The sequence below is a fragment of the Cydia amplana genome, chromosome 17 (assembly GCF_948474715.1).
Source record: "Cydia amplana chromosome 17, ilCydAmpl1.1, whole genome shotgun sequence".
NCBI classification, from domain to species: Eukaryota; Metazoa; Arthropoda; class Insecta; order Lepidoptera; family Tortricidae; genus Cydia; species Cydia amplana.
Window position 1 is genome coordinate 3,854,773 of NC_086085.1, and position 15,360 is coordinate 3,870,132.

At 54.5% G+C, this 15,360-nt stretch overlaps 1 protein-coding gene across 1 annotated transcript; it reads right to left on the bottom strand.

The window, feature by feature from the left end:
- Nucleotides 1-542: 542 nt before the first annotated feature.
- Nucleotides 543-14,748, bottom strand: LOC134656005 (spidroin-2-like; the record flags this gene model as incomplete). The annotated part of the gene is made up of 11 exons (XM_063511522.1): nt 14,480-14,748; nt 11,235-11,729; nt 10,440-10,778; nt 8,922-9,068; nt 8,180-8,324; nt 7,518-7,537; nt 6,627-6,701; nt 4,866-5,009; nt 3,831-3,878; nt 1,515-1,601; nt 543-647 (listed from the first exon to the last, which is right to left on the bottom strand). Coding segments are annotated over exons 1-11 (1,647 nt in total), but the record flags the coding sequence as incomplete, so codon positions are not given.
- Nucleotides 14,749-15,360: the final 612 nt, after the last annotated feature.

Genomic DNA, 15,360 nt, shown 5'->3' on the forward strand with positions numbered 1-15,360 from the left:
GATCCTGCTTGGGTAGCGGCACCAGCGCTAGCTTGTTGTTGTTGTTGTTGTTGTCTGTATGGTCCTTGTGATCCTGCTTGGGCAGCGGCAGCAGCGGCAGCTGCAGCTCCTGGTCCTTGTAGTCCCCGAGATCCTTGTAATCCTGCTTGGGCAGCGGCAGCAGCGGCAGCTCCAGCTCCTGGTCCTTGTAGTCCCCGTGATCCTTGTGTTCCTGCTTGGGCAGCGGCAGCAGCGGCAGCTGCAGCTCCTGTTCTTTGTGGTCCCCATGGTCCTTGTGATCCTGCTTGGGCAGCGGCACCAGTGCTAGCTTGTTGTTGTTGTTGTCTGTATGGTCCTTGTGATCCTGCTTGGGCAGCGGCAGCAGCGGCAGCTGCAGCTCCTGGTCCTTGTAGTCCCCGTGATCCTTGTGATCCTGCTTGGGCAGCGGCAGCAGCGGCAGCTGCAGCTCCTGCGCCTTGTGGTCCCCGTGATCCTTGTGATCCTGCTTGGGCAGCGGCAGCAGCGGCAGCTGCAGCTCCTGGTCCTTGTAGTCCCCGTGATCCTTGTGAACGTGCTTGGGCAGCGGCAGCAGCGGCAGCTGCAGCTCCTGGTCCTTGTAGTCCCCGTGATCCTTGTGATCCTGCTTGGGCAGCGGCAGCAGCGGCAGCTGCAGCACCTGTTCTTTGTGGTCCCCATGTTCCTTGTGATCCTGCTTGGGTAGCGGCACCAGCGCTAGCTTGTTGTTGTTGTTGTTGTTGTCTGTATGGTCCTTGTGATCCTGCTTGGGCAGCGGCAGCAGCGGCAGCTGCAGCTCCTGGTCCTTGTAGTCCCCGAGATCCTTGTAATCCTGCTTGGGCAGCGGCAGCAGCGGCAGCTCCAGCTCCTGGTCCTTGTAGTCCCCGTGATCCTTGTGTTCCTGCTTGGGCAGCGGCAGCAGCGGCAGCTGCAGCTCCTGTTCTTTGTGGTCCCCATGGTCCTTGTGATCCTGCTTGGGCAGCGGCACCAGCGCTAGCTTGTTGTTGTTGTTGTCTGTATGGTCCTTGTGATCCTGCTTGGGCAGCGGCAGCAGCGGCAGCTGCAGCTCCTGGTCCTTGTAGTCCCCGTGATCCTTGTGATCCTGCTTGGGCAGCGGCAGCAGCGGCAGCTGCAGCTCCTGCGCCTTGTGGTCCCCGTGATCCTTGTGATCCTGCTTGGGCACCGGCAGCAGCGGCAGCTGCAGCTCCTGTTCCTTGTAGTCCCCGTGATCCTTGTGATCCTGCTTGGGCAGCGGCAGCAGCGGCAGCTGCGGCTCCTGGTCCTTGTAGTCCCCGTGATCCTTGTGATCCTGCTTGGGCAGCGGCAGCAGCGGCAGCTAAGGCTCCTGGTCCTTGTAGTCCCCGTGATCCTTGTGATCCTGCTTGGGCAGCGGCAGCAGCGGCAGCTGCGGCTCCTGGTCCTTGTAGTCCCCGTGATCCTTGTGATCGTGCTTGGGCAGCGGCAGCAGCGGCAGCTGCAGCTCCGGGTCCTTGTAGTCCCCATGATCCTTGTGATCCTGCTTGGGCAGCGGCAGCAGCGGCAGCTGCAGCTCCTGGTCCTTGTAGTCCCCGTGATCCTTGTGATCCTGCTTGGGCAGCGGCAGCAGCGGCAGCTCCAGCTCCTGGTCCTTGTAGTCCCCGTGATCCTTGTGATCCTGCTTGGGCAGCGGCAGCAGCGGCAGCTACGGATCCTGGTCCTTGTAGTCCCCGTGATCCTTGTGATCCTGCTTGGGCAGCGGCAGCAGCGGCAGCTGCAGCTCCTGGTCCTTGTGGTCCGTATGGGCCGTATGGTCCGTTTGGTCCATAAGGTCCTTGTTGTCCAGCATTCGCGTTAGCGTTGGCAGTCACGGTCACTTCTGGTCGCTCCTCAATTATTATGATCTCTTCTGGACGAGATGAGACAGTAGCAGTAGCAGAACCGCTAGCTGAAGATCCTGCGCCTTGTGGTCCCCATGATCCTTGTGATTTTGCTTGGGCAGCGGCAGCAGCGGCAGCTGCAGCTCCTGGTCCTTGTAGTCCCCGTGATCCTTGTGATCCTGCTTGGGCAGCGGTAGCAGCGGCAGCTGCAGCTCCTAATCCTTGTAGTCCCCGTGGTCCTTGTGATCCTGCTTGGGCAGCGGCAGCAGCGGCAGCTGCAGCTCCTGTTCTTTGTGGTCCCCATGGTCCTTGTGATCCTGCTTGGGCAGCGGCACCAGCGCTAGCTTGTTGTTGTTGTTGTTGTTGTCTGTATGGTCCTTGTGATCCTGCTTGGGCAGCGGCAGCAGCGGCAGCTGCAGCTCCTGGTCCTTGTAGTCCCCGTGATCCTTGTGATCCTGCTTGGACAGCGGCAGCAGCAGCAGCTGCAGCTCCTGTTCCTTGTAGTCCCCATGGTCCTTGTGATCCTGCTTGGGCAGCGGCAGCAGCGGCAGCTGCAGCTCCTGGTCCTTGTAGTCCCCGTGGTCCTTGTGATCCTGCTTGGGCAGCGGCAGCAGCGGCAGCTCCAGCTCCTGGTCCTTGTAGTCCCCGTGATCCTTGTGATCCTGCTTGGGCAGCGGCAGCAGCGGCAGCTGCAGCTCCTGTTCTTTGTGGTCCCCATGGTCCTTGTGATCCTGCTTGGGCAGCGGCACCAGCGCTAGCTTGTTGTTGTTGTTGTTGTTGTCTGTATGGTCCTTGTGATCCTGCTTGGGCAGCGGCAGCAGCGGCAGCTGCAGCTCCTGGTCCTTGTAGTCCCCGTGATCCTTGTGATCCTGCTTGGGCAGCGGCAGCAGCGGCAGCTGCAGCTCCTGGTCCTTGTAGTCCCCGTGGTCTTTGTGATCCTGCTTGGGCAGCGGCAGCAGCGGCAGCTCCAGCTCCTGGTCCTTGTAGTCCCCGTGATCCTTGTGTTCCTGCTTGGGCAGCGGCAGCAGCGGCAGCTGCAGCTCCTGTTCTTTGTGGTCCCCATGGTCCTTGTGATCCTGCTTGGGCAGCGGCACCAGCGCTAGCTTGTTGTTGTTGTTGTCTGTATGGTCCTTGTGATCCTGCTTGGGCACTGGCAGCAGCGGCAGCTGCAGCTCCTGGTCCTTGTAGTCCCCATGATCCTTGTGATCCTGCTTGGGCAGCGGCAGCAGCGGCAGCTGCAGCTCCTGGTCCTTGTAGTCCCCGTGATCCTTGTGAACGTGCTTGGGCAGCGGCAGCAGCGGCAGCTGCAGCTCCTGTTCCTTGTAGTCGCCGTGATCCTTGTGATCCTGCTTGGGCAGCGGCAGCAGCGGCAGCTGCAGCTCCTGGTCCTTGTGGTCCGTATGGGCCGTATGGTCCGTTTGGACCGTAAGGTCTTTGTTGTCCAGCGTTCGCGTTAGCGTTGGCAGTCACGGTCACTTCTGGTCGCTCCTCAATTATGATGATCTCTTCTGGACGAGATGAGACAGTAGCAGTAGCAGAACCGCTAGCTGAAGATCCTGCGCCTTGTGGTCCCCATGATCCTTGTGATCCTGCTTGGGCAGCGGCAGCAGCGGCAGCTGCAGCTCCTGGTCCTTGTAGTCCCCGTGATCCTTGTGATCCTGCTTGGGCAGCGGTAGCAGCGGCAGCTGCAGCTCCTAATCCTTGTAGTCCCCGTGGTCCTTGTGATCCTGCTTGGGCAGCGGCAGCAGCGGCAGCTGCAGCTCCTGTTCTTTGTGGTCCCCATGGTCCTTGTGATCCTGCTTGGGCAGCGGCACCAGCGCTAGCTTGTTGTTGTTGTTGTTGTTGTCTGTATGGTCCTTGTGATCCTGCTTGGGCGGCGGCAGCAGCGGCAGCTGCAGCTCCTGGTCCTTGTAGTCCCCGTGATCCTTGTGATCCTGCTTGGGCAGCGGCAGCAGCGGCAGCTGCAGCTCCTGGTCCTTGTAGTCCCCGTGATCCTTGTGATCCTGCTTGGGCAGCGGCAGCAGCGGCAGCTGCAGCTCCTGGTCCTTGTAGTCCCCGTGGTCCTTGTGATCCTGCTTGGGCAGCGGCAGCAGCGGCAGCTCCAGCTCCTGGTCCTTGTAGTCCCCGTGATCCTTGTGATCCTGCTTGGGCAGCGGCAGCAGCGGCAGCTGCAGCTCCTGTTCTTTGTGGTCCCCATGGTCCTTGTGATCCTGCTTGGGCAGCGGCACCAGCGCTAGCTTGTTGTTGTTGTTGTTGTTGTTGTCTGTATGGTCCTTGTGATCCTGCTTGGGCAGCGGCAGCAGCGGCAGCTGCAGCTCCTGGTCCTTGTAGTCCCCGTGATCCTTGTGATCCTGCTTGGGCAGCGGCAGCAGCGGCAGCTGCAGCTCCTGGTCCTTGTAGTCCCCGTGGTCCTTGTGATCCTGCTTGGGCAGCGGCAGCAGCGGCAGCTGCAGCTCCTGTTCTTTGTGGTCCCCATGGTCCTTGTGATCCTGCTTGGGCAGCGGCACCAGCGCTAGCTTGTTGTTGTTGTTGTCTGTATGGTCCTTGTGATCCTGCTTGGGCAGCGGCAGCAGCGGCAGATGCAGCTCCTGGTCCTTGTAGTCCCCGTGATCCTTGTGATCCTGCTTGGGCAGCGGCAGCAGCGGCAGCTGCAGCTCCTGGTCCTTGTAGTCCCCGTGATCCTTGTGAACGTGCTTGGGCAGCGGCAGCAGCGGCAGCTGCAGCTCCTGTTCCTTGTAGTCCCCGTGATCCTTGTGATCCTGCTTGGGCAGCGGCAGCAGCGGCAGCTGCAGCTCCTGGTCCTTGTGGTCCGTATGGGCCGTATGGTCCGTTTGGACCGTAAGGTCTTTGTTGTCCAGCGTTCGCGTTAGCGTTGGCAGTCACGGTCACTTCTGGTCGCTCCTCAATTATGATGATCTCTTCTGGACGAGATGAGACAGTAGCAGTAGCAGAACCGCTAGCTGAAGATCCTGCGCCTTGTGGTCCCCATGATCCTTGTGATCCTGCTTGGGCAGCGGCAGCAGCGGCAGCTGCAGCTCCTGGTCCTTGTAGTCCCCGTGATCCTTGTGATCCTGCTTGGGCAGCGGCAGCAGCGGCAGCTGCAGCTCCTGGTCCTTGTAGTCCCCGTGATCCTTGTGATCCTGCTTGGGCAGCGGCAGCAGCCGCAGCTGCAGCTCCTGGTCCTTGTAGTCCCCGTGATCCTTGTGATCCTGCTTGGGCAGCGGCAGCAGCGGCAGCTGCAGCTCCTGGTCCTTGTAGTCCCCGTGATCCTTGTAATCTTGCTTGGGCAGCGGCAGCAGCGGCAGCTCCAGCTCCTGGTCCTTGTAGTCCCCGTGATCCTTGTGATCCTGCTTGGGCAGCGGCAGCAGCGGCAGCTCCAGCTCCTGGTCCTTGTAGTCCCCGTGATCCTTGTGATCCTGCTTGGGCAGCGGCAGCAGCGGCAGCTGCAGCTCCTGGTCCTTGTAGTCCCCGTGATCCTTGTGATCCTGCTTGGGCAGCGGCAGCAGCGGCAGCTGCAGCTCCTGGTCCTTGTAGTCCCCGTGGTCCTTGTGATCCTGCTTGGGCAGCGGCAGCAGCGGCAGCTCCAGCTCCTGGTCCTTGTAGTCCCCGTGATCCTTGTGATCCTGCTTGGGCAGCGGCAGCAGCGGCAGCTGCAGCTCCTGTTCTTTGTGGTCCCCATGGTCCTTGTGATCCTGCTTGGGCAGCGGCACCAGCGCTAGCTTGTTGTTGTTGTTGTTGTTGTTGTCTGTATGGTCCTTGTGATCCTGCTTGGGCAGCGGCAGCAGCGGCAGCTGCAGCTCCTGGTCCTTGTAGTCCCCGTGATCCTTGTGATCCTGCTTGGGCAGCGGCAGCAGCGGCAGCTGCAGCTCCTGGTCCTTGTAGTCCCCGTGGTCCTTGTGATCCTGCTTGGGCAGCGGCAGCAGCGGCAGCTGCAGCTCCTGTTCTTTGTGGTCCCCATGGTCCTTGTGATCCTGCTTGGGCAGCGGCACCAGCGCTAGCTTGTTGTTGTTGTTGTCTGTATGGTCCTTGTGATCCTGCTTGGGCAGCGGCAGCAGCGGCAGATGCAGCTCCTGGTCCTTGTAGTCCCCGTGATCCTTGTGATCCTGCTTGGGCAGCGGCAGCAGCGGCAGCTGCAGCTCCTGGTCCTTGTAGTCCCCGTGATCCTTGTGAACGTGCTTGGGCAGCGGCAGCAGCGGCAGCTGCAGCTCCTGTTCCTTGTAGTCCCCGTGATCCTTGTGATCCTGCTTGGGCAGCGGCAGCAGCGGCAGCTGCAGCTCCTGGTCCTTGTGGTCCGTATGGGCCGTATGGTCCGTTTGGACCGTAAGGTCTTTGTTGTCCAGCGTTCGCGTTAGCGTTGGCAGTCACGGTCACTTCTGGTCGCTCCTCAATTATGATGATCTCTTCTGGACGAGATGAGACATTAGCAGTAGCAGAACCGCTAGCTGAAGATCCTGCGCCTTGTGGTCCCCATGATCCTTGTGATCCTGCTTGGGCAGCGGCAGCAGCGGCAGCTGCAGCTCCTGGTCCTTGTAGTCCCCGTGATCCTTGTGATCCTGCTTGGGCAGCGGCAGCAGCGGCAGCTGCAGCTCCTGGTCCTTGTAGTCCCCGTGATCCTTGTGATCCTGCTTGGGCAGCGGCAGCAGCCGCAGCTGCAGCTCCTGGTCCTTGTAGTCCCCGTGATCCTTGTGATCCTGCTTGGGCAGCGGCAGCAGCGGCAGTTGCAGCTCCTGGTCCTTGTAGTCCCCGTGATCCTTGTAATCTTGCTTGGGCAGCGGCAGCAGCGGCAGCTCCAGCTCCTGGTCCTTGTAGTCCCCGTGATCCTTGTGATCCTGCTTGGGCAGCGGCAGCAGCGGCAGCTCCAGCTCCTGGTCCTTGTAGTCCCCGTGATCCTTGTGATCCTGCTTGGGCAGCGGCAGCAGCGGCAGCTGCAGCTCCTGGTCCTTGTAGTCCCCGTGATCCTTGTGATACTGCTTGGGCTGCGGCAGCAGCGGCAGCTGCAGCTCCTGGTCCTTGTAGTCCCCGTGGTCCTTGTGATCCTGCTTGGGCAGCGGCAGCAGCGGCAGCTCCAGCTCCTGGTCCTTGTAGTCCCCGTGATCCTTGTGATCCTGCTTGGGCAGCGGCAGCAGCGGCAGCTGCAGCTCCTGTTCTTTGTGGTCCCCATGGTCCTTGTGATCCTGCTTGGGCAGCGGCACCAGCGCTAGCTTGTTGTTGTTGTTGTTGTTGTTGTCTGTATGGTCCTTGTGATCCTGCTTGGGCAGCGGCAGCAGCGGCAGCTGCAGCTCCTGGTCCTTGTAGTCCCCGTGGTCCTTGTGATCCTGCTTGGGCAGCGGCAGCAGCGGCAGCTGCAGCTCCTGTTCTTTGTGGTCCCCATGGTCCTTGTGATCCTGCTTGGGCAGCGGCACCAGCGCTAGCTTGTTGTTGTTGTTGTCTGTATGGTCCTTGTGATCCTGCTTGGGCAGCGGCAGCAGCGGCAGATGCAGCTCCTGGTCCTTGTAGTCCCCGTGATCCTTGTGATCCTGCTTGGGCAGCGGCAGCAGCGGCAGCTGCAGCTCCTGGTCCTTGTAGTCCCCGTGATCCTTGTGAACGTGCTTGGGCAGCGGCAGCAGCGGCAGCTGCAGCTCCTGTTCCTTGTAGTCCCCGTGATCCTTGTGATCCTGCTTGGGCAGCGGCAGCAGCGGCAGCTGCAGCTCCTGGTCCTTGTGGTCCGTATGGGCCGTATGGTCCGTTTGGACCGTAAGGTCTTTGTTGTCCAGCGTTCGCGTTAGCGTTGGCAGTCACGGTCACTTCTGGTCGCTCCTCAATTATGATGATCTCTTCTGGACGAGATGAGACAGTAGCAGTAGCAGAACCGCTAGCTGAAGATCCTGCGCCTTGTGGTCCCCATGATCCTTGTGATCCTGCTTGGGCAGCGGCAGCAGCGGCAGCTGCAGCTCCTGGTCCTTGTAGTCCCCGTGGTCCTTGTGATCCTGCTTGGGCAGCGGCAGCAGCGGCAGCTGCAGCTCCTGGTCCTTGTAGTCCCCGTGATCCTTGTGATCGTGCTTGGGCAGCGGCAGCAGCGGCAGCTGCAGCTCCTGGTCCTAGTAGTCCCCGTGATCCTTGTGATCCTGCTTGGGCAGCGGCAGCAGCGGCAGCTGCAGCTCCTGGTCCTTGTAGTCCCCGTGATACTTGTGATCGTGCTTGGGCAGCGGCAGCAGCGGCAGCTGCAGCTCCTGGTCGTTGTAGTCCCCATGATCCTTGTGATCCTGCTTGGGCAGCGGCAGCAGCAGCAGCTGCAGCTCCTGGTCCTTGTAGTCCCCGTGATCCTTGTGATCCTGCTTGGGCAGCGGCACCAGCGCTAGCTTGTTGTTGTTGTTGTCCATATGTTCCTTGTGATCCTGCTTGGGCAGCGGCAGCAGCGGCAGCTGCAGCTCCTGGTCCTTGTAGTCCCCGTGATCCTTGTGATCCTGCTTGGGCAGCGGCAGCAGCGGCAGCTCCAGCTCCTGGTCCTTGTAGTCCCCGTGATCCTTGTGATCCTGCTTGGGCAGCGGCAGCAGCGGCAGCTGCAGCTCCTGGTCCTTGTAGTCTCCGTGATCCTTGTGATCCTGCTTGGGCAGCGGCAGCAGCGGCAGCTGCAGCTCCTGGTCCTTGTAGTCCCCGTGATCCTTGTAATCTTGCTTGGGCAGCGGCAGCAGCGGCAGCTCCAGCTCCTGGTCCTTGTAGTCCCCGTGGTCCTTGTGATCCTGCTTGGGCAGCGGCAGCAGCGGCAGCTGCAGCTCCTGTTCTTTGTGGTCCCCATGGTCCTTGTGATCCTGCTTGGGCAGCGGCACCGGCGCTAGCTTGTTGTTGTTGTTGTCTGTATGGTCCTTGTGATCCTGCTTGGGCAGCGGCAGCAGCGGCAGCTGCAGCTCCTGGTCCTTGTAGTCCCCGTGATCCTTGTGATCCTGCTTGGGCAGCGGCAGCAGCGGCAGCTGCAGCTCCTGGTCCTTGTAGTCCCCGTGATCCTTGTAATCTTGCTTGGGCAGCGGCAGCAGCGGCAGCTCCAGCTCCTGGTCCTTGTAGTCCCCGTGATCCTTGTGATCCTGCTTGGGCAGCGGCAGCAGCGGCAGCTCCAGCTCCTGGTCCTTGTAGTCCCCGTGATCCTTGTGATCCTGCTTGGGCAGCGGCAGCAGCGGCAGCTGCAGCTCCTGGTCCTTGTAGTCCCCGTGATCCTTGTGATCCTGCTTGGGCAGCGGCAGCAGCGGCAGCTACGGATCCTGGTCCTTGTAGTCCCCGTGATCCTTGTGATCCTGCTTGGGCAGCGGCAGCAGCGGCAGCTGCAGCTCCTGGTCCTTGTGGTCCGTATGGGCCGTATGGTCCGTTTGGTCCATAAGGTCCTTGTTGTCCAGCATTCGCGTTAGCGTTGGCAGTCACGGTCACCTCTGGTCGCTCCTCAATTATGATGATCTCTTCTGGACGAGATGAGACAGTAGCAGTAGCAGAACCGCTAGCTGAAGATCCTGCACCTTGTGGTCCCCATGATCCTTGTGATCCTGCTTGGGCAGCGGCAGCAGCGGCAGCTGCAGCTCCTGGTCCTTGTAGTCCCCGTGGTCCTTGTGATCCTGCTTGGGCAGCGGCAGCAGCGGCAGCTGCAGCTCCTGGTCCTTGTAGTCCCGGTGATCCTTGTGATCCTGCTTGGGCAGCGGCAGCAGCGGCAGCTCCAGCTCCTGGTCCTTTTAGTCCCCGTGATCCTTGTGATCCTGCTTTGGCAGCGGCAGCAGCGGCAGCTGCAGCTCCTGGTCCTTGTAGTCCCCGTGATCCTTGTGATCCTGCTTGGGCAGCGGCAGCAGCGGCAGCTCCAGCTCCTGGTCCTTGTAGTCCCCGTGATCCTTGTGATCCTGCTTGGGCAGCGGCAGCAGCGGCAGCTGCAGCTCCTGGTCCTTGTAGTCCCCGTGATCCTTGTAATCCTGCTTGGGCAGCGGCAGCAGCGGCAGCTCCAGCTCCTGGTCCTTGTAGTCCCCGTGATCTTTGTGATCCTGCTTGGGCAGCGGCAGCAGCGGCAGCTGCAGCTCCTAGTCCTTGTAGTCCCCGTGATCCTTGTGATCCTGCTTGGGCAGCGGCAGCAGCGGCAGCTGCAGCTCCTGGTCCTAGTAGTCCCCGTGATCCTTGTGATCCTGCTTGGGCAGCGGCAGCAGCGGCAGCTCCAGCTCCTGGTCCTTGTAGTCCCCGTGATCCTTGTGATCCTGCTTGGGCAGCGGCAGCAGCGGCAGCTGCAGCTCCTGGTCCTTGTAGTCCCCGTGATCCTTGTAATCCTGCTTGGGCAGCGGCAGCAGCGGCAGCTCCAGCTCCTGGTCCTTGTAGTCCCCGTGATCCTTGTGATCCTGCTTGGGCAGCGGCAGCAGCGGCAGCTGCAGCTCCTAGTCCTTGTAGTCCCCGTGATCCTTGTGATCCTGCTTGGGCAGCGGCAGCAGCGGCAGCTCCAGCTCCTGGTCCTTGTAGTCCCCGTGATCCTTGTGATCCTGCTTGGGCAGCGGCAGCAGCGGCAGCTGCAGCTCCTGGTCCTTGTAGTCCCCGTGGTCCTTGTGATCCTGCTTGGGCAGCGGCAGCAGCGGCAGCTGCAGCTCCTGGTCCTTGTAGTCCCCGTGATCCTTGTGATCCTGCTTGGGCAGCGGCAGCAGCGGCAGCTGCAGCTCCTGGTCCTTGTAGTCCCCGTGATCCTTGTGATCCTGCTTGGGCAGCGGCAGCAGCGGCAGCTCCAGCTCCTGGTCCTTGTAGTCCCCATGATCCTTGTGATCCTGCTTGGGCAGCGGCAGCAGCGGCAGCTGCAGCTCCTGGTCCTTGTAGTCCCCGTGATCCTTGTGATCCTGCTTGGGCAGCGGCAGCAGCGGCAGCTGCAGCTCCTGGTCCTTGTTGTCCGTATGGTCCTTGTGATCCTGCTTGGGCAGCGGCAGCAGCGGCAGCTGCAGCTCCTGGTCCTTGTTGTCCCCGTGATCCTTGTAATCCTGCTTGGCCAGCGGCAGCAGCGGCAGCTCCAGCTCCTGGTCCTTGTAGTCCCCGTGATCCTTGTGATCCTGTTTGGGCAGTGGCAGCTTGTTGTTGTTGTTGTTGTTGTCCGTATGGTCCTTGTGATCCTGCTTGGGCAGCGGCAGCAGCGGCAGCTGCAGCTCCTGGTCCTTGTAGTCCCCGTGATCCTTGTGATCGTGCTTGGGCAGCAGCAGCAGCGGCAGCTGCAGCTCCTGGTCCTTGTAGTCCCCGTGATCCTTGTGATCCTGCTTGGGCAGCGGCAGCAGCGGCAGCTGCAGCTCCTGGTCCTTGTAGTCCCCGTGATCCTTGTGATCCTGCTTGGGCAGCGGCAGCAGCGGCAGCTGCAGCTCCTGTTCTTTGTGGTCCCCATGTTTCTTGTGATCCTGCTTCGGCAGAGGCACCAGCGCTAGCTTGTTGTTGTTGTCCGTATGGTCCTCGTGGCCCGCTTGGTCCTTCTGGTCCTGATTGAGCTAATGCTGCTGCATTAGCTGATGAGGATGTTGAACCAGATTGCGGGCGAGGGCTGGCACCGGCGTTGGCTGCAGCGCTAGAGCTGGCTGAAGAGCCACCGAGACCTGAAATAGCGCGGCGTCCAGTGGCGGTGGACGTGCTTCCGCCACCTGGCACCTTGTGGATGACCACATCCTCTTCGTAAATGGTCTCTTGACCATCAGCGGCGGTCTCGATGACGAACGTCCTCACTATCTTGTCTTCGCCTGAGATATTTGGTTTAGCAACTTTTCTGTGGAACTCCTTGCGAGTTGTTTGTTTTTCGTAAGTTGTTCCGTTCTCGACGGAAATGGAGTCACGCTTGTCAGATTTGGTTTCGCTCATTTGGCTCTCCAAGTTCCACATAGCCGCAAGGGCGGCATCTTCATCCACTTGTTGGGCTCCGGCATACTGTAAAATAAATAAATAATTAAATTTTCTGTATTAATGATTTAAAATGATTCTCAATTATCTTTTTCTCTTTTTTGTATAAAAATTGTATAAAATATAAACATCTCCTACAACTAATATTCTGGGGAGTAGCGCTGTATACCCTAAAGTACAGGTTATACCTATTTAGGAAGCAGAGTTTCTAGTCTTTAAGGCAATCACTGTAATATGATGTTTGTAAATAAATTATTATTATTATTAAAAAATAAATAAATACTCTACGAACAGAGAACTCCCGGCACTCAATGTGTTAAGCCATACTTATTGTTAGTATAAGTTGATAGATTACAGAGTGAAAAAAGGGATGTGTTGGGCACGAGGAGCGTATCACATACAGATTGATTGTAGTTAAGATGAAAACATTATACATATATAAGATAAGATAAGATAGAAAAGGGGTTTACTATCGAATGGGCCAAAAACGTTTCCCAAAGTATCACATCCCAAACTATGAATGAATGAATGAATATATATTTATTTCGTGTAACAAATGGAAACTATGTTTCCCAAATTATTATTTCCCAAAAAAATGTTTGGCAAAAGAACTTATCGCAATTTTTCAGTTAGCAATAGTCTTTTTTGGCAAGTTATTGTTTAGCAAATAATTACTTGGTCAAGTTTCATTTTACACAGTATTATTTAGTCAAATGTATCATTAAGCATAAATTACATGCCCCAAAATAATACATGGCATACAATTTACATACCAATAGAGGGCCTGCAGTATTTTTATTTCTGCTTTCATTTGAAATACTTTATCCCGACCTTGGACATGTTTTTAGTATTTTGTTTCTGTAAGGTCACAGTTCTAACCTAACCCACTTTTCTGATAGCGGTTCGGTTTTATGAGGATCGCAGTTCAAACCTAACCTAACCCACCCAAATTACGTAGACTTATCGTACCTACTTATATTAATTAACACGACAAATTCAGGTATTAAATTAAATAGAGATGCCTATTTGTCAAATTTGCGAAGTGACAATTTGATCAAACATCTTTTTAGAATATAATATTAGCCAATAAAAAACGTTTGCTAAATAAGTTTTTGTCCTAATAACATTTGACAAAGTAAAATCATGCCAAATGATAATTTTACCAAATAAATTATATGCGAAGTGTAGCTTTGCTAAAGGTTCCTTTGGGAAATGAAACTATTGCGATAAGTTTGTTGGGAAGTGAAATTTGGCGAAAGGCGTTTGGCCCAAACGAAAGTACTACAAAGTACACCCTCAACACAACCCTGTGAGGGTATTGCAATACTAAGTGTACTGCAATACCTAAGCTATGAACTAAAGTACCTATAAATAATAACATTTAATAATAATAATAAAGATATTTTATTATTTATTTATTTTATCTTGAGAGACTCTCGCTAGGTGGTTGGATCAAGGGCCAGATGCAGAAGGCGGTGATCTTGGACACGGCGCGGATAGTCCGCCGGTTCCTCTCTCTGCAGACCTGACCACCGGCAGCTTGGGCCTTGCCCCGCTGCTGGCGGCACCCTAGGTTAGGTTTTTTTATAATATGTTTATATGTATTTTTTATTGTTTTGTAAGTGTTTTTTATTTTACTTTTATATTCATATTGTAAAAAAACCTAAACTAAGAAGATAAATAAATAAAGAAGATAATAAATAATTTTTATATTGTATTTGTAAGTGTTTTTATATTTTAATTTTATATCCATATTGTAATAAAACCTAACTTAAGACGAAAAATTAATAAAGAGAATAATAAATAATAAAATATCTTTATTTCGAAGAACAGACTTCATAGTTGTTAGTAGCAAACAGTAAAATTAAAATAAATAAATACAAATAAGTAATAATAATAATATAAGTACAAATGTAATTAGTTAGGCATTAAAAATACAATTTAAATTAATTTAATAACATTTGATTGAGACATTTGATCCTAAAAACAAACCCGATCGATTCATACCATAAATGAAAATTAGTCATGTAGCCTATTCAGTTTTTTGACGGGGCCTAAATTGCATTATTTTTGTCTTGGTAAAATTTATTTCTAAATTGTGATCGTTCATCCACCCTACAATGTTTGTAACAAGTTGATGTATTCTGTCATTGAGGTTGAAACTATTTTTACATGATAGTAGTAAGGAAAAATCGTCTGCAAACATGACACAAGTTTTGGAGAAAGATCTTGGGAGGTCATTTATGTAAATAATAAAAAGCACGCATCCCATAACGCTTCCCTGGGGGATTGAGTCTAACATGGGCTGGACATCAGATCTAACGATGCTAATTTCTCTCGAGGTTTCGTTCGTATACTAAATATCAACGCATTGCTTTCTATTATTTAAATAAGATTGGAACCATTTGTGTGTTATTCCTCGCACTCCCATTCCGTATAATTTGTGAAGGAGTATGTTAAACTTGACTTTTTCATAAGTACACATTGCTTTTTCAAAAAAAATTGAAATTGCGGGTAACAGAGCTATCGGCCGGTAGTTGTTTGGGTAGGTTTTTTGGTTCTTTTTATGGATGCGTTTATTACAGCTTGTTTTAACGCATCGGGAAAGATACCCTCGAGAAACGACTAGTTTACAATATAGATCAGTGGAGGAGTTAGTTCTACTGCACAGGCTTTTATTAATATCGGAGGTAGCTCGTCGATGCCGCAGCTTGTTTTACTAGAGAAAAGCTCTTAAGTTATGATGATGATGATGAAGATAGAAAAGAAGGACTTACCGCCACCGCACAGCACAAGATCACGAGGGTGGTTGCTCTCATTGTGGTGAGAGTTGAAACCGAACTGATGCCGATCAAAAACTCCTCAGCCTTTTTATACCCAAAATCCTGTAGTCCAATGACGTTTTTCCAGCAAGTGTAAATATTGACTTGATTGTAAGAAAAACAAGAACAATGTCAAAGTTACCTTGCGATTTAGAACAATGCGGTTTAATTGTGGATTGATTGAGATATTGTAGTGTCGTAGACAATAATAATTTTTGTGTACATATGCCACCTGTTTGCTGAATGCGCGCGTCGTTTTCGAATGCCTCGTACCAAGTATGTTATATTTATGATCTACTAGCGACCCGCCCCGGCTTCGCACGGGTTAACCAATTATACAACAAACAAACTTTCCTCTTGAATCACTCTATCTATTTAAAAAAAATCGCATCAAAATGCGTTGCGTAGTTTTAAAGATCTAAGCATACATAATAGGGACAGACAGCGGGAAGCGACTTTGTTTTATTTTTATACTATGTAGTGATTACCAAGATTGTTTAGGCTGTGGCCGCTGTGGCCCAGTGGCCGAATGGCACAGGCACCTGCCGCGATAGCAGAGGACGCTGGTTCGATTCCAGTCTGGGGCACTGGAGGCCTTGGTCACTTTTTCTTAGTATATGACATTTATTTAAAGTTTTTTAGGTATCTGGGTTAAAATTCTTTTCGTTGTCTTATTTTTTGTCCCCACAAAATGTGACGGAGTGAAGCTTTTTGTATGGGGTGAAAATGGTGAAATTTAATTTTCACCTCAGCAGCTCGAACAAGGGTACTTTGATTCTTAAAAACAGTGAGCAAAATGCGATTTTGCTCACTGAGTGAGACAAAATGACATTCAA